The sequence below is a fragment of the Nicotiana tomentosiformis genome, chromosome 9, assembly GCF_000390325.3.
Source record: "Nicotiana tomentosiformis chromosome 9, ASM39032v3, whole genome shotgun sequence".
Lineage (NCBI taxonomy): Eukaryota > Viridiplantae > Streptophyta > Magnoliopsida > Solanales > Solanaceae > Nicotiana > Nicotiana tomentosiformis.
In genome coordinates this window covers 22,888,500-22,912,417 of record NC_090820.1, presented here as the reverse complement: position 1 = coordinate 22,912,417, position 23,918 = coordinate 22,888,500, and the positions used below count along the sequence as shown (strand labels likewise).

Below are 23,918 nucleotides of genomic sequence, written 5' to 3'. Positions count from 1 at the left end.
AAAATCTGTCCTTATTTATATATCCCAGCGTGTCAAGTTAACAATATACAAATTTTTATTTAGGATAATTTACTCAAAATACCTATTTTTTAGGAGTTAGTATTTTCTTAAAGGGTATGTTAAATGTCAAAATGTCACTTATTATGGTTAAGTCCGGAGGAAATAATAAATTAACCATAATAAATATATCAAACTCTTTATTTAGTCCAACAATATCAAAACAAATTGTAACAAGGGAAGTATTTTATTTTTTAATTACATAAATATACAAATATTATACTATATTTTTACATAAGCTTAATGTAGTACCACACGACATCGTTAAAGGCACGGCTGTTGATTTTCCCATTAAAAGATTCACGTTTGATAAATTTGTGGCGCAAAACACTTCTGCAGATACACACACACCCCAAGCTCACAGTAAGAGAGTAGAATAGCAATGGCGTTGCTCACTGGAAACATCTCTTCTTTACCTTTCAACTTTTACACTGTTTCTTCTTCATCACAAGGTTCTCTTCTCTCCAATTATACGTAAACTGTATACTGAAGAGGAAAAAAAGATAAAACAATGACAAGCTTATGCTACTACGTTTTTTAAAAAAGAGACAATGTTGAATTATGTTAATTTTGTTATTTGAATTATGTTGCAGAAACGAAAGCAGTGAAAATTAGAGAAGATTGGAGGAAAAAATCACGACCTATTCCTCCTGGTGGGACTTATCCAGCTAAGGACCACTGCAGGTTCATTATTCTTTCTTCTAAATTTAAGTTTATTAAAATATTAGCTTTACCTCTGAATTAGTATCTATTACTCCATTTATCTCATCTTATGTTACCTTATTTGACCGGGTATGGTGTTTAAAAAAGAAATAAAGACTTCTGAAAATTATGGTTTAAAACAAGTGATATACATTTGTGCGGTTATAAATCAAAAATTTTAAAGTTAAATTATTTGTGAATATAGAAATGTGTTATTCTTAGACAGACTAAAAGGAAAAGTGTATGATCATACAAATTGTGATTATGGGAGTATTAAAAAGGGAGAATAATTGAATGAGTTTGTTGGGTATTTTTAGAAAAGAGTTGAAAAATAAAATTAATTAAGTATTTATTTTTAATCGGATTTTTGATTTTTGATTTTTTGATTTTTTGTAGGTTAGAAGAGTGAAAATGTTGTAACGAGAAGATAAAAAGAGGGTCTCGTGTTGTTATTTCTTTTTTGAATTATTATGTGTTTGACAAGTTTTCTTTTGAGGAAACTATGATGGTTCAATTTTCATAAATTTCATAGTAAATGTGAAGCATTTATAGAAATAAATATACGGATATTGGACATTATTTGGCATGAATTGAAAACAGAATGTGAAATATTCAATTGGAAATGGAGGGAGTATTTCGTTGGGTCTTAGAAAAGCCTTATAGTATTCCTCTATCATATTTTGGAATATTTCTGGTGTTAAAACTTGAAAAGTACTTTGGGGTTAATTTTATATAAATAGGAAGAAGAAAAGTTTGAATGTGTTATATGTTAAGTTTGTTAGGAATATGTTAATGTAATGCTATTGTTGATGTCACATGAATGTTGTACATTAACCCCTATTACATACTAGTAATTCGACGTTTTGGAGGTTATAATTTCGGTATGTTGTTTCACCAGTCATCTTCATACTTATTAAAGTTAATTGCTTGCCATTTTTGTGACATTTTCTTAATAATCGTATTTCGTTTTAGTGGTACCAGGACTAGCTGTAGGTTTTATATAACTTTCTGATGGTAGTATAATATTTTCTGGTTTGCAGCCAATGTGGTTTATGCGACTCTTACTACATTGCCCATGTCAAGAATGCATGTGCTTTCTTGGGGGATGGCATGTCTAGAATTGAAGTGAGTCTTTCTCTGCTTTTGTACTAGTCATGGTACTGCTAGCTTTAGTTGCAGTTCTGATTGTTTATTCCTGGTTTTTCGTTCCGTAAGTTGGTCAAATAACTCACTGAAGTTTGATTATGGCATGCTTTCACTGTGACATGCAGATTTTCCCTGTGAATTTTCGTTTGTTTTTGCTTCCTACCTATTGCTGTCTCATTTGTATGTTTCACATGTCATGAATATGTATTATGTGCTATGCATGCAACAAGACTTGGCATTGTTATTGCGGTGTGTTGTGGAGGTCATAAAAAAAGTTGGCCAGATAAAATTAGAGTGCAGAGATCATAGTGGTCCTTGCTTTCTGTTACCATCCACTATTAGCTTGTGTGAAATTGAATCTATCTTTCTTTGGCCACACTATTTTCATTAAAACCCCTTTTGTCGGGATCATAAGAGATTTTAACACTTCAGTCCTATGAAAAGTTTTGTACTAGAACTTGATGGGTTCTCCTGTTCTCGCCCCAACTAATTCTTGCATAAGCATGCTCGTCTTTTATTTTTCTGTTTCACTTGCTTTAGTAAAAGGTGTGACCTGCTATTCTGCTTTTGATTATTGACAAGATATTGGAATAAATGAAGTATTAAGCATTATTATATTGCTATAAGAGCTGGCTTGTGAGCAAATGTGTTGCATTTTGAATCATGTTAACATAATCTCGCCGTACTGAGATAAATAGGTTGGATAATGTTATACACTTACACTGAGCCGCAGAACGGTTTTAAGTCAAAAAAGGACACATCATAGGGGAATGGAGAAGCAATCATAGACCTTCATCAAGCTCTCCGTCGGGGTCTGCATCTTACGCGAATGAGCTGTCCTCTACTCTGTTAGTTCTTGTCCTTTATTTTTAGGTTTAATAATATCATACAGCCTAACATAGTTTACAGGTATATTATTATCTTGTGACATTTCAAGAGGTATCTTGCCCAATTTCGCACAAGTTCGTTTTACTTTTTCTTCTTTTGTCCTCGTGGAGATTCATAAGGGGAACTTTGTCCAAAGGAACTTGGTAAAGGTTGAAATTTTGTCCTGTTTTTAGTTTGACTGGTGGAGGAGGGTGATACATAGTGCATATTTGCTCTTCTATGATAAAGATTGATGGGACTACTTACTAATAAAACTCTGGTGCTAGCTCCGAGTACTATCTCCTAGGAATGCGCTATCAACACAGACCTGCTATGCTATGTGGAATCTGCTCTTTTAGTCAAAGTTATATGATAGTTCAAAATAACCAGATAATGTTGACTGTTTCTTATCTTCTGTTTCAGGCTTTGGAGCCTATTGTCCACGGACGAGGACGGAAAGAAGATTCGTTGGATGAGATTTATATGGGAGTGTATGAGAATCTGTTGTATGCTCGTAAAACTCAGCCTGTGGAAGGTACAACTTTGGATCTGGTAAATAGTATTCCATTTCATATGTACAATTGTTTGTCTTCTTGTGCTCTTCTACTGAATTTAACAAATTAGTTAGTTTTCCGGGAGATCTATAGATTTGTTTTTGAGTGAGTTGTTACTGCATGCCAATTTCTTATCAAACATCTGCAATTTTTATTCCATCTTTTCATTCTGGCTTTCAGGAGCTCAATGGACGGGGATAGTGACAACTATTGCAGTGGAGATGCTAAAAGCTGGGATGGTGGAGGCTGTTGTTTGTGTTCAGAGGTACGGTCTGCATCCAACTTGGTTAAAAAGAATTTTGGTTCTCCCTCCTGGTTACTTTCATTGTAATACTTGTGCATTTGAAATTCTGGTTAGTTATTCCATAGTTGCCCTTAGTAATAATGATCTAGAAAACCTCGCATATTTCAGTACGCATAAAAGTGAAGAATTGTCTTGGTGGAAATCATGATTTTCGTTTTAAGCTTTACGTAACATCTTAAAACAGAAAGTAGTACAATATGCATGGCATTGAGGGTTTTTATACTTATAAAATAATTAATACACCAAAGTATAGAACTTGATCCTGTTCATTCTTCTGCAAATTGCTACTTTCACGTATTTTCCTTTTTTCTTCCCAATTATATCCAACAATTTATGGACTCTTACCTTCTTCTTTACATTGTTTTAGTGATCCAGAAGATCGATTTACTCCCCGACCTGTCCTGGCAAGGTTTGTGAATAAATTTCTGTGGTATTTATATTCATGTTGACATATTGATATATTTACCCATTTCCATCCTCCTCACTGCTTTATGTTTTCAAAAGGACTCCAGAGGAAGTTATAGCAGCTAAAGGTGTCAAGCCAACACTGTCTCCTAATCTAAATACTCTCGCCTTAGTTGAGGTTTCTTCTTTCACTTCCATTAGCATCAGAATTATTTGCTTGTTTATTATCATCATCAATGCATTTATTTAGCATCGCTGTATTAAATTTCTGAATGGAGCATGTTGTCCAGATTGAAGATGTCATATCTCTCCTCAGTAGGTCAATGAAACTTGTGTAGCTATGCTTTGTAATTTTCCTGTAATTGGAGATTTCATTAAGATGTCATATCTCTCGGTAGGTCAGTGAAACTCGTGTAACTATGCTTTGTAATGTACCCCAATTGGAGATTTCATTAAGAGCAGTTATTTTGATTTTTGATTTATTTTTTTATATTTTGGTTCGAGCTGAATTCCTTTTCCTGGCAATGTCATCTTGCTTGTCCCCAAATATGTCCTCTCTTTCCTCTGGGACAGATCGTAGGTTCTTCAGTTAACTTCCTTTTGTCACTGTCCGACTGCTTTTCCTCAATTGCTTCCTCCCTTTCCTTTGCGAACTAGCTGCTCTTTCTTTAGTCCTCCTACATGCCAAGCTTTATCGCACATTGAGTAATCACCCACAGTAGAATCAGTCTAGTTAGGAGCTACTTTAGGTAATGGCATCTACTCTTTGTATAGAAGGTGGTTAACCCTGATTTAGAATCTCTTAAAAGGTGAAGCCAGAGAACGGTATTGTCTCTGCTAGATGCTATAAAGAGTAGTTTCTGTTGAATCCTTTCTGGTGCCTTTTTTGGACAGTTTTTTTTTTTTTTTTCAAGACATGGCAAAATGCCAAATTACTGAAAAGAATTTAGAACGGCCATGAATTTTGTGGTTGTCGTAGGACTCAGACTATTTCTTATGTTTCTCCTCTCCCATTTTACCATTAACGTACAAAATAGTGTTTCTGTTGCCTGTGCCTTCTCCCTTGTGTAATTTCTCAATTTTTATTATTTTGTTATCTCTTTTAAAAGATGTAATTTCTCATTTATGAATCTACTTTGCTTCAACTATCTGTATTTTAGTTCCTATGTATGTTTGTCTCTGTGTTACTACATGGTTGTATAAGAAGGGTACTTCCAATTTTGTTCTTATGGTGATTTATACAGAAAAATCTTTATAAAAGTTATGTCTGCTCAGCAAAATTTCTTCTAAGAGTTTGTGTTCTGACAAGATTTCAATATCAATGGTTGTTTATGTTAAGTTACAGCATGTACATAGTGTCCCACATTGGTAGAGGAGTAGTATGTCCTTGTATAGTATAGCTATAAATAAGGCTCTTGTGTTGTATTATTCATTCATTCAATATATCAATAACATATATTCTCCCGTGCCTTCTCACATGGTATCAGAGCAATTGTGAGAGATTTATCGCTGTGCATAAATTCCAGCGATTCCGGGAAGAGAAATTAGTCACCGGAAGTCTTTTTCCGGCGACTTTTTAAGGCTGTTTGCGTCTGTTTTATCTCAGTCAGTGTTGTGCAAAATCCAACACTACCACAAGAGTCGTCACTGTCCGGCGACCAAACCCCAGTGAACAACTCCGGCAGAAGCAGCCTCACGCGCCACCAGAAGCTCACGCGCGTGAGCTCACGCGCCGGCGCGTACGACCACTTCCGGCCATTTTTTGAAAATTTTCCTTCAGAACAGTTGGGTCGCCTGGTAATTCCGATCCTACCCCTACTGTTTTCATTTCATTCCGATAACTTTGAGTTTTTTCCGGCAGCTACAGTACTATTCCGGCAGCTACAGTTTCAGTATTCTGTTTCTGTGTTTTCGTACACCGTTTCAGCAGATTACAGTGATTCTTTCTCCTATTTGGTAATAATTTGCAACAATGTCTTTGGGATTTGATGCTTTTGGGTCTAGAAACATGAATTCTGGAAACTCTAGTGCTATTATTACCTCAGAACCTCTAATGGGAGGTTCAAACTACTTAGCTTGGGCTTCATCTGTCGAGTTATGGTGTAGAGGTCAAGGTGTTCAAGATCATCTAATCAAACAGTCTAGCGATGGAGATGAAAAGGCAATAGCACTTTGGGCAAAAATCGATGCTCAGTTATGTAGCATCTTGTGGCGATCTATTGATTCCAAGTTGATGCCCTTGTTTCGTCCATTCCAGACATGTTATTTGGTTTGGGCAAAGGCACGCACCTTATACACTAATGACATATCTCGCTTCTATGATGTGATTTCACGGATGACAAACTTAAAGAAGCAGGAATTGGATATGTCTACTTACTTGGGTCAAGTACAGGCAGTCATGGAGGAATTTGAGAAGTTGATGCCAGTTTCGGCTAGTGTGGAAAAACAACAAGAGCAGCGACATAAGATGTTTCTCGTTCTTACCCTCGCTGGACTTCCTAATGATCTTGATTCAGTACGCGACCAGATTTTGGCTAGTCCGTCTGTCCCGACAGTTGATGAATTATTCTCTCGATTACTCCGCCTTGCTGCAGCACCAAGTCCACCAGTGATCTCATCACAGATACTTGATTCCTCTGTTCTTGCATCCCAGACAATGGATGTTCGGGCATCTCAAACTATGGAGCATAGACGAGGAGGAGGTCGTTTTGGAAGATCTAGACCCAAGTGTTCTTATTGTCACAAACTCGGACACACTCGTGAAATGTGTTATTCCTTACATGGTCGTCCACCCAAAAATGCTTACATTGCTCAGACCGAGACTCCAGGTAACCAATGATTTTCTTTATCTAAAGAAGAATATAATGAGCTCCTTCAGTATCGAGCAAGTAAGCAGACATCTCCACAAGTAGCCTCAGTTGCTCAGACTGATACTTCCTTTTCTGGTAATTCTTTTGCTTGTGTTTCCCAGTCTAGCACTCTTGGCCCATGGGTCATGGACTCCGGCGCTTCTGATCACATCTCTGGTAATATATCACTTTTGTCAAATATTGTATATTCACAGTCTCTTCCCACTGTTACTTTAGCCAATGGATGTCAAACTAAGGCAAAAGGAGTTGGACAAGCTAATCCCTTGTCTTTTATCACCCTAGATTCCGTTCTTTATGTCCCTGGCTGTCCTTTTAGTCTTGCATCTGTTAGTCGTTTGACTCGTGCCCTCCATTGTGGTATATATTTTATTGACGATTCTTTTATTATGCAGGACCGCAGTACGGGACAGACAATTGGTACCGGACGTGAATCAGAAGGCCTTTACTACCTTAACTCACTCAGTCCTTCCACAACATGTCTTGTTACAGATCCTCCAGATCTAATCCACAGACGTTTAGGACATCCGAGTTTATCCAAACTTCAGAAGATGGTGCCTAGTTTATCTAGTTTGTCTACATTAGATTGTGAGTCGTGTCAACTTGGGAAACATACCCGAGCCTCCTTTTCACGTAGTGTTGAGAGTCATGCAGAGTCTATCTTTTCCTTAGTTCATTCTGATATATGGGGTCCTAGTAGAGTCAGTTCATCCTTGGGGTTTCGCTACTTTGTCAGTTTCATTGATGATTATTCAAGATGTACTTGGCTTTTCTTAATGAAAGATCGTTCTGAGTTATTTTCTATATTCCAGAGTTTCTGTGCTGAAATCAAAAACCAATTTGGTGTTTCTATTCGCATTTTTCGCAGTGATAATGCCTTAGAATATTTATCTTCTCAATTTCAGCAGTTTATGACTTCTCAGGGAATTATTCATCAGACATCTTGTCCTTATACCCCTCAACAAAATGGGATTGCTGAGAGAAAGAATAGGCACCTTATTGAGACTGCTCGCACACTTCTAATTGAATCTCGTGTTCCGTTGCGTTTTTGGGGCGATGCAGTTCTCACAACTTGTTATTTGATTAATCGGATGCCTTCATCTCCTATCAAGAATCAGATTCCGCATTCAGTATTGTTTCCCCAGTCACCCTTGTACTCTCTTCCACCTCGTGTTTTTGGGAGCACGTGTTTTGTTCATAACTTAGCCCCTGAGAAAGATAAGTTAGCTCCCCGTGCTCTCAAGTGTGTCTTCCTTGGTTATTCTCGTGTTCAGAAGGGATATCGTTGTTATTCTCCAAATCTTCGTAGGTACCTTATGTCAGCTGACGTCACATTTTTTGAGTCTAAACCTTTCTTTACCTCTGCTGACCACCATGATATATCTGAGGTCTTACCTATACCGACCTTTGAGGAGTTCACTATAGCTCCTCCTCCACCTTCGACTACAGAGGAGTCTAGTGTTGTTCCCCCTAGTTCCCCGGCCACAGGAACACCACTCTTGACTTATCATCGTCGTTTGCGTCCTCCATCAGGCCCAACTGGTTCTCGTCCTGCACCTGACCCTGCTCCTGCTGCGGATCCTGCTCCTAGTACACCGATTGCACTTCGGAAAGGTATACGGACCACACTTAACCCTAATCCTCATTATGTCGGTTTGAGCTATCATCGCCTGTCATCTCCCCATTATGCTTTTATATCTTCTTTGTCCTCGGTTTCCATCCCTAAGTCTACAGGTGAAGCGTTGTCTCATCCAGGATGGCGACAGGCTATGAGTGACGAGATGTCTGCTTTACATACAAGTGGTACTTGGGAGCTTGTTCCTCTTCCCTCAGGTAAATCTACTGTTGGTTGTCGTTGGGTTTATGCAGTCAAAGTTGGTCCCGATGGACAGATTGATCGACTTAAGGCCCGTCTTGTTGCCAAAGGATATACTCAGATATTTGGGCTCGATTACAGTGATACCTTCTCTCCCGTGGCTAAAGTGGCTTCAGTCCGCATTTTTCTATCCATGGCTGCGGTTCGTCATTGGCCTCTCTATCAGCTGGACATTAAAAATGCCTTTCTTTCACGGTGATCTTGAGGATGAGGTTTATATGGAGCAACCACCTGGTTTTGTTGCTCAGGGGGAGTCTCGTGGCCTTGTATGTCGCTTGCGTCGGTCACTTTATGGTCTAAAGCAGTCTCCTCGAGCCTGGTTTGGTAAGTTCAGCGCGGTTATCCAGGAGTTTGGCATGATTCGTAGTGAAGCTGATCACTCTGTGTTTTATCGGCACTCTGCTTCAAGTCTCTGTATTTATCTGGTAGTCTATGTTGATGATATTGTTATTACTGGCAATGATCAGGATGGTATTACCAATCTGAAGCAGCATCTCTTCCAGCACTTCCAAACTAAGGATCTAGGCAGATTGAAGTACTTTCTGGGTATTGAGGTTGCCCAGTCTAGCTCAGGTATTGTTATTTCTCAAAGAAAATATGCTTTAGATATTCTTGAGGAGACGGGGATGATAGGTTGCAGACCTGTTGACACTCCGATGGATCCGAATTCTAAACTTATGCCAGGACAGGGGGAGCCGCTTAGCGATCCTGCAAGCTATAGGCGGCTGGTTGGAAAATTAAATTATCTCACAGTAACTAGACCCGACATTTCCTATCCTGTGAGTGTTGTAAGTCAGTTTATGAGTTCTCCCTGTGATAGTCATTGGGATGCAGTTGTCCTGGAAGAGCAAGAAACAGAATGTAGTTGCTCGGTCTAGTGCAGAAGCAGAATATCGAGCAATGGCTATGGCAACATGTGAACTAGTTTGGACCAAACAATTGCTCAAGGAGTTGAAATTTGGTGAAATCAGTCGGATGGAACTTGTGTGCGATAATCAAGCTGCCCTTCATATTGCATCAAATCCGGTGTTCCATGAGAGAACTAAACACATTGAGATTGATTGTCACTTCGTCAGAGAAAAGATACTTTCAGGAGAGATTGCTACAAAGTTTGTGAGGTCAAATGATCAACTTGCAGATATTTTTACCAAGTCTCTCACTGATCCTCGTATTAGTTATATATGTAACAAGCTCGGTACATATGATTTGTATGCACCGGCTTGAGGGGGAGTGTTAAGTTACAGCATGTACATAGTGTCCCACATTGGTAGAGGAGTAGTATGTCCTTGTATAGTATAGCTATAAATAAGGCTCTTGTGTTGTATTATTCATTCATTCAATATATCAATAACATATATTCTCCCGTGCCTTCTCACATGTGTTCTGACAAGATTTCAATATCAATGGTTGTTTATGTCTCTAGCATGACCACTTCATGAAATGTGGAAGGAAATGATGTAAATGTCCAATACTTCGTGAGAAAGGATTCACTACTACGAAATCCATCAGGGTTAAAAAGTGTTATACTTTTAGAATGCCCTTTATTCTTAATCCTCCAATGGAATACCTTTGCAATTTCCAATGAAATACTTCTGCAATCTTTTAAACACGGATCTTCCTAAGCAAGCAAGAATCAACTGTTATGCTTTGAAGAGAGGTATAAACCGTGGTCCATTCCCTTTCTTGGGTCCGAGGCAGGTTCCGTTACAAGTGGAAGCATACTGATCAGCTTGTGGACTTCCTGGTTCCTCCATTCTTTATCCTGAAGGGGGAGGGGATTGGAAGGAATTATGAGAGAATGCTACACTTGTCCCTCATGGGTTGTGTAAGGGTTTCCAAAGGGATTTAAATAATCCTGGGCTACTCCAACCATTGCCTTAAGATTTTGGGTTGGATGCTCAGGTTCTTTCAAACAGTATCAAAGCCAAACTCTGGTGAGCCCGTTTGCACAGCCGCTCTATCCTATTGTTCTATCGCTCTGGGCTTCTCTCTCTCTCATTTAATTATAGCACCTTTTTGGATGGTTTTTGGCTTCTTTTCATTTATCCCTGCTTCAGTCAGGTCATATCTGATGGTCTACTTGTGTACAAACAATGAGGAATTTGATAGATTTAAGTTAGTAGCTGCGTACAGATTGATTTGCTGAGAGAGCAAGTACAAAAGAAATCATGGCATTCAAATCTGACAATTTTTCCTGAGATCTTTCTTTTCTGGTGCTCTCTTTTTTGTTCTTGTCATTAGATCTCATATTTACTTTTGAAATTCTTTTTTTTCATATACTGAGCTTCTAGTTATCTTCTTGTCATAACAATGAAATCCATACAGTTACACACTTTCTAGTTGTGCATGCTTTATTGCATTAAAAATTGGTTTAAAGGGACTCTGGTTTTCACTGAGAACTGTAGTGCAAGTTTACAGTATAATTTGATGTAAGCAATCTTCTTCCACAAAACAGGCAGCTGGTGTAAAGCGACTTCTGTTCTGCGGTGTTGGCTGCCAAGTGCAAGGTATTCATGTTATTATGATCTCTTTGTTTCTGCTTTAAGATTATCGCTTATCATTATATCTATATCACAAGCAGAGCAATTTCGTAACTTGCAGCTTTAAGATCAGTGGAGCAATATTTGAATCTGGAAAAGCTATATGTTCTAGGCACTAACTGTGGTAAGTAATCAGATGCATTCATAAATTCTTTCTCACATCTTTGATTATGTCGAGTATTCTACCAACTGTCAGAGATTTTGATGAAGGTAGCAATCAAGTATGTTTGGACAAAGATTTGACCTATTTATTTTTGCTAAATAACAAAAAGTTTGATATATAATTCAGAAAGAGTGCCTATTGGCCTAACGATGATATACTATAGTAGTTGAAACCTCTATTAGGATAGCGCATGCAGCTCTCTATGCCAAAAACGGAAGTTCCACAGTGCCATGCATATCCGTATAGAGATATGAGGAAAGAGAACATTGTCTGTCCTAAGTAGTCTGTGATAGAAATATTTGAGTTGTGACTGAGATCTTGTGCCTCTATAATTCATCAAGTAACTGATAGAGTTCCTCAACTCTCCCGATATTGCAAGCTTCGTTTGACTTCGAGTCCAAAATTGTTCTCCTTCCTGTTACCTGCACACTTCATAAATATTAGACTTCTGCTGATATGATGTTTTGTGGATAATGCTGAAAGTGTCACATAAGAGATTATCTCCATACGGTCTCTGTTTCTGTAAAGCCAACTCTTGCTCTATCCTCCTATATCTACATGATGCTTCTCAAAGAGATGTTCCATAAGGTCTTGTCCCTGTTTCAATCATCCAACAGCCTTTTGAACCGCATATTTGTCTACAATAAACCTTCCTCAATGAAGCCTGTTCCTCTACACCAAATCTCAATAGCCATTCACCTAATAGGGCCTTGCTGAACACCATTATGTCTCAGAGGCCTAGTTCCCCAATTTTTGTGAAGGAGTAAATACCCTCAAATTAATCAGATGATATTTCTTCACAAAGATTCCACTGAAATTCTCCAGTTTGTCCACCACAGAAGCAGGGAGGGAAAGAAAGACATATAGTTGGTGGGATTCTCTACAAATTGCTTTTTATTAAAAACTCCTTCCCCCCCTAGATATTTTAGCCGAAATTACTGACAGTAGTTTCTTGACAGTGGATAATGGAAAACGAGAAGGCTTAGATAAGTTTCTGAAGGCCGCTAGCAGTGAACCTGAAACAGTTCTTCACTATGAGTTTATGCAAGACTACAAGGTGTGCTCCTGTTATAGTACTTTCATATGAAAAAGGGGTGTGCTCATGCTACTCTTTCATGACAAGCCCACCTTCTTTGTGAGACAACCTATGCATCACCTCTGTGATCTTGCAATTCTATACATTCAAGTATAAGCACAAGGGAACCAACTTCTATATTCTCATGTACTTGTCATGGCTATCTGTTTTCTGAATGTTGTATTCTCAAACTTGGCTAAAAAACCTTTGTTAACCTGATGACTAGTGTGCTCTGTCTAGAATATGGTTATATTTGGCTGGTGAGTCAATTCACTCTTGAAGATGCATTTCGGTATCATACTCTCCATCCCAATTAATTTGTATGCCAGTCTCGTTATCTGGCATGTATCAAAATGTTTGAGACCATTTTACTAATAATATTACTTTATACAACTTTCACAAGTTTCTAGAATACAAGTCTTTTAAACTAATCCAAATTTTAAGGTTTGATTTGATTGTTCTATGTCAAACTAACTTCTTTAACTACTATTTTAGTATTTTCTTCCACTACTACTTATTTAATACACAAGTTGAAATAATATCTTAACATAAAAGTTGACAGAGGGTGTACTGTTCTATGTTGCATCAAATCTGCCTATAAGTAGGAACTTCCAAATGAGGAAGAAAACACTGAGCTCATATGTGTCTCGTTATCCTCTTAGACGAAAATATTTTGACAGTTAATCCTATATAACCATATTTTAGGTTTCTAATTAATTATCATCTAAAGGATATACTACTGAATTATGTATGATGGTGTTCTAATCAGTTTAACATACCTGCCTATGCTCTACATTTCAACAGGTCCATCTGAAGCATTTAGATGGTCATATTGAAGAGGTAAAACAGTATCTACTTTTTCATATCTTCTGTTTTGTCTTAATGATGTTTATTCAGATTTATATTTTACTAAAGCAGGTTCCCTATTTCTGTTTACCAGCAAATGAGTTAGTTGATGTTATTGCACCATCTTGTTACAGGTATTTCAATTGCTTATTCTTGATTTGCTGACAGTCTTTCAATATTATTATGTATACTTATTCCAATTAGCATTTTATTTGGTAAAATTCCTTCAGTATTGGAGTATAACAACTAGGGAGCAAGTTGATAAGCATGTTTTTATGTGCACAAGGTAGTGTGATGGAGTTATACTTTCTACATGATCTCTAGTTTTCACTAGTCAATCGTCACCTTTTACTTGAGCAGTTAAGTTAAGTCAAGATCAGTAAACACTATCAATTGAAAGAAAGAAATCAAACAATTAAACAATATGAATATGGGTTTCAGCTGTCTAACAGATGTCCTTAAAGTAATGATGCTCTCTAGGTGTAGAAGTCTGAAAGAACATTCTATACAAGGTTAATGTCCTGTATTCTCATGTATCATATATTGCATTGTTATATCTACTTCTTCGGAGTATTAACTCGTGCTGACTTGTAAAGTATTCTTTTTTCTGTATTACAGCTGTTTTGATTACACAAATGGCTTGGCGGTGAGTTTTCTGTTCATAACCAAAGGTCCTGATATATTGTATAATACACTTTTTACAAAGAGTACTGATAACAGAAACATAGGCGAGCTGCATGCGCCACAGTGCATGCGCATACATTAGATTTCCATAGAGCAATGAAAAGAGTACTGTAACTGCCGCTTTGATCAGTCTTCAAAATTGATAGAATTTTAAATGTTCAGTATTAGAATATTAGAGTTAGAATGTTATAAGTGTTAAGTTTTTAAGATATATCTCATTGGACAAATATCATATGTGTTTTCTGTTTGACATCTATAATATCTTTTCGACATTTCTGTATTTCAAAAATGGCAAACCCGAATTGGTCTCCGCTAAATGGGTTTAAGGGGGTATGTTAGAATCTTAAGTGTTACTGGTGGTGTATGAAAAAGTTAAAATGTTAGATGTGTTAAGTTCGTAAGTCAGATTATCCTGCTTTAACAAATGAGTAATATGTTTGATCTTATAGATAGGTGTGTATTGCAGTCATCAAATTGTCAAACTTGAATATGTCTCCTCTTATTTTCTCACAAAAAGAAGCTTTTCCAGTGAGTAGTTCCCTGAGGGGGAAAAAGGTTTTGCAGAAGTAGTCTCGATCATTGTCAAACTCAGAAATTTGGGTTTTAGAGCTGCACCTGGCTACTAATTTGCTCCAACTTTTTCTTAAGTGAAAGCTTGTGACATATCTAGAGATGAAATTCCATGGTTCACGTCCAGAAGGAATTTTGTGGTCAAGTCCTTTGGGTCCTGGATTAATGCATGGTGGTCCAGTTCATATGTTTGCTCTTTAAGGTTTTCACAAAGATTTTTCAGTAAACGTATCTTATTAAAAAAAAAAAAAAAAAATTTTCGTAAACGTTTGATGCTACATTTATTATCCATTGCAATTAAGTACTTTTTGCTCCTAAAAGATTTACCTGTCGCTGTCCTGCTCCATTATGGTGGTGCTCCAGATGTTACCGAGGCAGATTATTTCTTCTGAATAAAAGCAAAACTTGATATCCTGTTAGTCTTACATTCAAGGAAATTTCAGGATTTGGTGGTGGGATACATGGGTGTACCAAAATATAGTGGAATCAACATGATGCAGCATCCACAATATGTTACGGTCAGGTGAAGTAATGCCAAATGTTTTAATCCTTTGACTGGGTACTAAGGGCATGTTGTTTGCTTTACCATGGAATAAGCTTTTTAAAGAGATACCTTTGCATATTCCAAATGCAGAAATGAACGTGGTAGAGAAATGCTAAGCCTTGTCGAGAACCTTTTGGAAATTACTCCAACGATAAGTAGTGTAATACATGATGCTCCATCTCGTAACGTTGCCCTTAAACTCTTTCTTGTATAATATAACTATCTTAAGGCATGTATCTTATTTCAGGGTAACCGGCGTCCATTTGTCGTAGAAACCGTAAAGGCAGATGATGAAGCAAAATTTGGTATGTGGTTATCTTGTGAAATATAGTCATCATAAGTAGTTACTAAGCAGACTCTCTGTGTACCCATGCTGGTTCAGAATTTGATATCTGCTCTCGGGTTATTACTGTTCTTGGTGGGTCCATCTTGCGAGGCACATACTTTAATCAACTATCTGAATTTTTATCCCATCTTTATCACCTCGATGTTGTAGAAAAATGGGAACTGTAGGGGTTTATGAAACTTCAATCCTTTCTTATGTCGTGTCTCATTTTCTAATTTTTGCTTGTTCAAGTTATGCAGCCTTTAATGAATTTATTACTACGCTTTGACCATCCTTAATTTTTAAATTTCTTTGTCTATTATTTGCTGATTCTGGTCCTTTACAAACACTCCTCTTTATGTTTAGCTATTTCGACATTGTTTATCTAATCAGAATTTTCTGGATGGGAGAGAGACTAATCATAGTTGACTCTCAAATTAGTTTGATATTACTCATAGTATATCTGTTATGTTGTATATACAGGCATAGCAAAACACTACTTCATTTACTTCTATAGTATGTGGCACATCTCATTGACTATTTATGCTGGCCTAATAGTTCACCTTAATTTGTTTTGATCATTAAAAGTCAAGTGGATTTGGCTGTTTTATTTGCTTACAGTTTCAATTATTTGTTATAATACTCATGGTTGGTATGCTCAAGGTAGAATCCTGAGAAGTAAATCTTTTTCTGTTATGATCTTGAAGTAAATATTTTTCTCTATGATGTTTGAACCTTCCTCCATGATACAAGACTCATGCAAAACTTTCTGAATTTCCAGGAAGAGGTCCTGCTCAACCTGCTCCAAAGTTTGTTGGAAATTTAATTGCATTTTTTCTCAACATAGTAAGAATTTTTTGTTCATATACTTGTTAATTTCAGAAATGATAATAAATTCCTTCTCAAAAAGAAATGATCATAAATTTCCTGTGCTAAACTTGGTTCTCTGGGTTCAGGTCGGACCGAAGGGTCTAGAATTTGCACGTTACTCACTAGATTACCACACAATCAGAAATTATTTACATGTAGTCCGCAAGTGGGGAAAGGAAAGGTTTGTAGAGAATTAATGTTTATTCCAGTATGAGCGATAAACTCATGTTCTTCTCTACTCTAACTACTGTGATTTTTGTGAAAGGCAGAGCTGACAGACACATGCCAGCATATGCAAAGAAAATTGTTAGCATGTACAATCAGAGTGGAGAAATTGATCAAATGCTTTCCAGCAAGTGAATAATTTGATGATGAACCTTTGGTGATAGCAACTTCTCATGTACGTAAATAGCGTCAATTTTTAAAAGAATAACTGCATGTATTATCTAAAGTAGAGATGCGTCCAGTCTATAGAAGTTCGAGGTAGTCCAATTTTTACGTGTCAAACTGAACATGCATTTGAATTAACGCATTTTGATAGAGAAAAAGCAATTTCTTTTATAATAATTAACTATGTTGACTATTGGTAAACAAAATTCTTCATATAGTTTCAGATGCTCGAGGATAATGCTTTTGATAGTGATTCCATAACATCTCATTTGATTTGGTTTGGCTTAAAATATCTTTGTATTTGTTTTCTGGGTCAAACTGAATGTATTAATTTGCTTATCAGGAGTCAATTCGACCTCTCACCAGAACGAAATCTGAAGATGATTTGTAGTTTTCGAAAATAAAACTTTCATCTTTTCAAACCATGTTCAAAGTATAATGATATGGAAATTCATTTTTTCAAAAATATTGTAGAAATGGTTAAAAGTATTAGTCAAAGATAATGAAAGCTGACTGGTGGACTATGAATTCAAATGGAGGGGAAGTTTCTTATCCAGGTACATGACTTTCTTTGCTGTAAGAGTTAAAAGATGGTGAAAGCTAAATTTTTGGTTTATGATAAATGCTTGATAGTTTGGATTTCTCGGAGCTCCTTATCCCGGCATGAATGTTCATAGGCATTGTTCAATGGACTTCTTAAGTGGATTTTTAAATTCATGATTTTTACACACAAAGTAATCAAGGAAAGTAACAAGGAATTTTGTCACACAAGTTAATCCACACTTATTTACATGAGGATTTATAACAGAGATGCAAACATCAGTGTTAGGGCGCAACCTTAGAGGTGGATACAAAGACATGAATTTTTGGAAGTTAGGATGGAAAAGAAATCACTAAGTGTTAGGAGTACTAATCAGTGTAATTTAAACATTTTGATTTTTTTGAAGTTCTTTACTGAGTCTTAGCTGCACTACCTGCAGGTCTCACCTTGAAAGCTCGTAACCTGTTATCTCACGTTTTTATGTAGCACCTATATAAGCTTTACATATTTTAACTTATACAATCACAGGATACACAATCTTCAGGTAGGACATGCAGCAGTAAGATACAAGGCCAGTGCCCACCATCCAACTCAAGTGAACACTTGCAAAGTGATTGCATGATAGATCAAAGCATGAAGGAATGGGCTTTCTCATGGATATAGTTTGTGACCAGGCCATGTGTATTCCTCTCTCGGTAAGAGCGATATCCAATAATAACAAGGTTAGAAAAACCTAAGTAAATTCCACTGCAAAATGACATAATAACAACTGTAGCTTCAGTGTCGTGTGTTAAATTCAAACACTTTGCATGGAGCAAGTTGAGGAACATGAACTGTGTGTTTTAAGTTCAATAAGGTTTGAAACTGACTTATTTTTATATTTCTTATTGCAAGACTTTTGTATGTGGTGGTGAAGCAATTCTAGATGGGACACTAGATAAAGGTTTGCTGCATGCTTGATTCAACAGCATGGGAACTCATATGGGTTGTCTATCTATATATGTACTGCTGCTTTGGATTTTCTTCCTTTTGTTAAATCTTTTCTGTCAGTAGATTTTTTATGTTCTTCTTCATTGTGAAATGGGAAATTTAAGTCATGTTGGATCTGATTGAAAATCCAAGTAAGTTCAAATAAAATTTGTCACCAAGGAGACAACCATGGACCACTTTTCTGAACTTATAAACAACCTTCTTCCTCCCACAGTTACCTTCATCCCCCCCCCCCCCTAATTTTTTATAAGAAAAGAGAGAAATGTAAACTTCAGTTTATACATACTGTACAGGAATCTAATAAAGAAGAATGAGACAGGAGAAAAATCTAGGATGCTAACATGGAAATGATTCATATAGATTTCCTGATAGGTAGCTAGACTAGATGGATAAAATGAATCATTGTTTCTATTTTCCAATTTTCTATTTTTGGCAAGGCAAGCTGTTATATGAGATATTATGAACAAATGTTAGAAATATTTTGACTTCTGAGGAGGGGAATATGTGGATGAAAAGGATTTAGGAAATTTCCATTCATTCATGGTGCTTTGACCCCTGAGCTACCCCATCCATGCAGTTGTCCCCTTTGAAATTCAAGATAATCTCACTTCACTAGGTGATAATGTCTGAGCTAGACTCATATGGCACTAGTCTGAGGTATGGAATTCTAATTCTATCTAATTTGGGAAACCTCTTAAAAGTATACTATTATACATGTGACTCTTTAAGAAAGATTAAGCAGTATCAAACTATTCTCCAAGTTTGGCTTTTTTAATAACTGAGAAATTTTAGAGGGCTAGCTAGCTGGTGCATGATCGATACTCAATGAATAATGGGCTCACTCCTTACCCTTTTATATATACCAAGCTCTTTATTTGCGGTAAAGATGTCTCCGTGTGACCTATAGGTCACGGTTGGGAATCGTGGAAGCAGCCACTAATGTTTGCATTAGGGTAAAATGTCTACATCACACCCCTTGCGGTGTGACCCTTCTTCGGACTCTGCGTGAATGCCATATACTTTGTGCACCGAACTGCTCTATTTGTTCGCGGTAGAGTTTTAAACTTATGATGTGCGTCTAACGTGTGCCGCGGTTTTATACTGAACCAAGCCTTGGGGCTATCTTCCAAATTTGACTTGAAGGCAATGGGATCTTTTTAACCCTCTTTTTTATTTGTTTTTTGTGTGGGCTCTATCCATGTGCTTGGCAACATGGAGGTGCTCTAAGAGTTTTACATAGGTATTTCCTACTAAAGTTGTGAAGAGTCTCTGTCAAATTTAAATAGAAATAAGGGATGTTCTGGAATTATAGATATTTGGTCCACCATATTTAATGGGACCCTAGGTGGACCATGTTCTAAAGATAGATCCCATCAGTAGAATAAATGACTAGGGTGGACCAAAATTTATTGAGTGAGAGAACCTATCTATTACCTTTGACCCTTCTTTACCAACTTGATAATATTAGAAGATGAATTTTCCTTCACACAAGTATTGAAGCATGATGTACAAGAGGCAACAACAACAACAACCACCCAGGGTAGTGTGTACGTAGACCTTACCGTTATCCCGGGTAGATATATTGTTAGTCATAATGCATAATTTGAACAACATACTTGCATATTACATCACTTTTTAAAATACTTTTTATGGAACTGGTTATATTACTTACCGGGAAAGGAGATATATAAAGTCACATTTTCTATTACATATTATTCAACCTTTTGTACAAATTTTCCTTAGAAGTAGATGCTGAAAAAGCCTCTTCTTCCTACAAAAATTCCCAAATATGAATTTTGGGATTTCTCTGGAGAGGGCTGCCCTCTGTTTTGTCTCTTCCTTCTCTTGTCACAAATGGTCTTTACTTTTTTCCCCCTCATTACAGACTATCAGCTTGTTACTTGGCAAGTAAAATTACAGGAAGAAAAGGTAAAAATTAAAAAGAAAAGAAAAAAAAAGAAAAAGAAAAATCATATTAGCTTGGCATTAGAAAGGTAACTTGCTTCTTCTATGGCTTGCAACAGCAACAGATTGAGTTTTCTGCTTAATTTCTTCTTTCCATATTTTACCAATATCTTGTGATACTTTAATTGCATCCAAAGATGCACCAGAGAGTCCTTTTCTTGTGAATCCAACTGCATATAGACCAGCTTTTCCTTTCCATCCATTTGGAAATGGGCTTTTTGGAAATCCCTCCCTTGAAAAAAATTCATTTTCCTGTATAAAAAAAAAACAATAAATTCTCATTAGGCCACTATTTTAAGGAAAAATATTCTTGAAAACTCTTATTAATTATCTAAAAAAGAAAAAAATGTGTAAGAAAACAGAAGAAAAAAAAGAAACAAGAATTGCATCTCAGATCTGCTGATCTAATCCATTTAACCATTTTCTTGGAAAACTCAATCTTGTTTCTGGAAAATTTATTACCATAGTAAAAGAAAAAGAGAATGAAAAAGAAAATCCAGAGAAAATAAAAAGATGGAAAATGATCAGTTATGTTTCACTGTTCCCAATAAATTAATTTTTTTTTGGTTGAAGCAAATGAGAATACTATCCACCTGATCACTAACTATACAAGAAATAGGAACAGAGAATCTACAAGAAAACCAACTTCCATAACTGTCACAAGAATTCATAAATAAAAAAAATAAATACACCTACTTGAGTACACAACCAAAAACAAAACAAAACAAAAAGAAAAACAAAACTTAGTTTCTTTTCTCACCTTTAACCAGGAAGGAACATTGCTGCAATATCCTGTTGCCAAGATGACAGAATCAATCTCAAGAATTTCCCCATTAACAAACTCTACTTTTCCTTGAGAGAATTTCTTGATTCCAGGAACTATCTTTATATTTCCAGATCTAATCTTTTGTAACGCACCTATGTCTAAGACAGGAGTCTTCCCTTCTGTGTTCTTGAGCTGTAAAGGTCCAATACATGGCCTTTTTAAACCATATTTTTCTATATTTCCAAGAAGTAACCTTGCTGCAACTAGCAATATCTTGTCAACCATCTCAATTGGTAGCCATTTCATCATCGAAACTCCTAACTCAAACGTCGATTTTCCAAGAATTTCCCTTGGCAAAACATGAACCTGTTCATTAAAAATGAAGAAGTTAAGATATCATAAGATCATATACTTGTGAGAAATTGGAGATATAAGGAAGATATGTTAGTCTGAAACTATGTTGCTCCGACTCTCCAAAAATATCAGTGGGTACGTGTAGGATCCTTCAAAAATAGTGTATTTTTGGAGGATCAGACACGGTGCAGCGCCATTTTGGAGAGTCTGCTCAACATAGGTCTGGAAAGATGCTCTCAAAATTATGGAGTGTAATTTTTTCTCCTAGCATACTTAGGCTTGTAGCTTATGAAAGATTTTAAGAAATTTATTTAGTCTTTTCAAATGTACCAAAAAAGAAAAAATACTTGTGAGGAATGATTTTTGGATGAGAATATGAGACTTACCGAGCTTCGGACAACCATGGATGGACTTGCATTATGGTGGCAAAGATCAAGTGAAACTTCCATTCCAGAGTTGCCACAGCCAACAACTAACACATTCTTCCCTTCATAAGTTTCCCCTGTTTTATAGTCACAAGCATGCATAACATGTCCACCAAAATCTTGCAATCCTTCGAATTCGGGCATCACCCTTTCTGCATTCTCTCCTGTAGCCACCACAAGCCACCTGCATATATATTCAGTGATTGAACCATTTTTAGACACTGTCTTTACCCTCCACAAGCCACAAGTTTCATCATACTTAGCAGTGTGAACCGACTCATTAAATCGTGGGTTGATCTCGAAATGTTTTGCATAAGATTCAAGGTAGCTTATGAATTGGTACTTAGTAGGATACTCAGGGAAGTTTTCTGGAAATGGGAAGTAAGGCAATTCACAGAATTGTCGCGGGAGGTGAAGTTTAAGGCGATCATATGTCTTGTTTTGCCATAGGGAAGCAATGCAGTTGGCGCGGTCCAAGATTACAAAGGGAACCCCTTGTCGTTTAAGACCCGCGCCAACTGCTAATCCTGAAGGACCAGCTCCAATAATAACAGGACCATTTACTAGTATGCATCTACCAGTAAAGAAATCTTCTTGTTCAAGTGCATGAACCATTAGAGGTGAACAAGGATTACAATATTGATTCATAAAGAAGTTCTTGAAATATGCAAATAACTCACTTTTTTGATGTACTATTTTTGTTTTTGGATAGATTTAGTGGGACAAAAGAGCAAAGAGGAGAAAAGAGATCAAGAGGGAATATAAGTTCTCTAGTTGGTTGTTTGACAAACAAATGTGTGGAGAGGGTTTAGAGGAATAGAGAGGTTTAAATAGGGGGGGAAGTTGGCCATAAGGGGGTGGCATGTAATTAGGATTTGAAAATGATGTCTTGATTGTCCTTTTCATATGATTAAAGTCTGTGGTCTTCTCCCCTTTGTTTTGATGTACATATATTCTTTAATTAATATATCTACACATTAGATATTACATATACATTTGTTTAACTCTCTTTGAACCTATATATATATATATATATATTTTAATGAGACCCCACATTCAATGTAAAGACTTCTATAAAAAGCATTTCATCTATATCCAAGCTATATGCTATTATAGTATGGGTTGTATGACCTCAAGCTACCTACTTATACCTAAATATTTTTTTTTGCATCCAAAATAAGCCTTAGTTTGTCACATATTTGGATTCAACCTACAAATTGAGCTTTCATGTATTTGGACCTCTATAATTTTTTTTGGGGGGGGGGGGGGGGGTACCATATTATGCTCTATAGTTATAAATTTGCTCCAACTAAGATATTGCAAGTTGAGGGTATGGGATAGTTAGACTTATTAGCATCACACGTCTTAATTAATTCGTTGACTTAGAGGAAATGCTTGATTATTTTCCATTTAAATGGAGCAAAAAATAGGAATAATTAAGAACTTGTAAATTCTTTGCCTCACTTGTTTGGTTCTTGGACAGAGGGAAGAATTAATTGCTTGTCAATTCCATATAAGTTGGGGTTCAAATATATGGATTTTCTATATTCATTATGTGAACTCAATATTCAAAGGATTCATCATAGTTGACTTCGGCTTATAGCAACCCTTCTTTATTCGAGCTTGAGACTGATTTTGCTATGTAAAACTATATAGGCGAAAAAAACAAAATTAAATAGAAGAAAATTTTGAATGACTTTGACTTTGGTCCTGCTTTTCTTGAGCCGTTAGTCCATCAAAAATAACTTCTCTACCTTCACAAGGTAAAGGTAAGATCTGCGTACACATTACCTTCCCGGACCCCACGTTGTGAGAATATGCTGGGTATGTTGTTAAAATTTATTTTGGTCCACTATTGTTTATACTTGTGAGGGGAGTGTGTGTGTTAATATGTGTCTTCTCTTTCTACTCTATCCATTTTATTCCCAAAGCCAACTCAAGAAGAAAAAATAAATGATTTTCCTTTCACTAAATCCAAATTTCATTTTCTTTTTGAATGTGTGTTCTCTCTCTTCCATTCTTTTCCACCTAAAAGCAACATTGAGCATGAAACCCCATAAGCAAACCCTTCAAAAGACAAACAAAACAAACG

The 23,918-nt window shown here is 36.5% G+C and overlaps 2 protein-coding genes across 6 annotated transcripts; one reads left to right on the top strand and one right to left on the bottom strand.

Annotated features, from left to right (window-relative positions):
* Positions 1-363: 363 nt before the first annotated feature.
* LOC104115141 (7-hydroxymethyl chlorophyll a reductase, chloroplastic) lies at positions 364-18,348 on the top strand. Of its 5 annotated transcripts, none has more exons than XR_690541.4 (21): positions 364-509; positions 651-741; positions 1,800-1,884; positions 3,196-3,307; positions 3,507-3,591; positions 3,998-4,039; positions 4,135-4,213; positions 11,234-11,285; positions 11,380-11,442; positions 12,441-12,538; positions 13,361-13,396; positions 13,475-13,536; positions 14,021-14,048; positions 15,100-15,179; positions 15,291-15,360; positions 15,448-15,505; positions 16,307-16,371; positions 16,482-16,576; positions 16,665-16,795; positions 17,855-18,021; positions 18,221-18,348. XR_690541.4 is itself a non-coding variant. In XM_009625724.4 (20 exons), exons 1-19 carry the CDS (start codon positions 440-442, stop codon positions 16,753-16,755), a joined length of 1,362 nt encoding a protein of 453 aa, XP_009624019.1. In that variant the 5' UTR covers positions 364-439; the 3' UTR covers positions 16,756-16,795; positions 17,871-18,348. The 5 variants fall into 5 exon arrangements, 2 of the variants coding, with proteins under 2 accessions (XP_009624019.1, XP_009624018.1); XR_690543.4 differs by adding an exon at positions 17,260-17,342 and having other exon boundaries at positions 17,871-18,348; XR_690542.4 differs by adding an exon at positions 17,260-17,342 and having other exon boundaries at positions 17,855-18,348.
* A 1,652-nt stretch (positions 18,349-20,000) lies between these two features.
* On the bottom strand, positions 20,001-22,689 carry LOC104115139 (probable indole-3-pyruvate monooxygenase YUCCA3). The gene is made up of 3 exons (XM_009625722.4): positions 21,788-22,689; positions 21,042-21,413; positions 20,001-20,533 (listed from the first exon to the last, which is right to left on the bottom strand). The coding sequence occupies exons 1-3, from the start codon at positions 22,472-22,474 to the stop codon at positions 20,303-20,305; spliced, it is 1,290 nt and encodes a 429-aa protein (XP_009624017.1). The 5' UTR covers positions 22,475-22,689; the 3' UTR covers positions 20,001-20,302.
* Between the last annotated feature and the right edge of the window lie 1,229 nt (positions 22,690-23,918).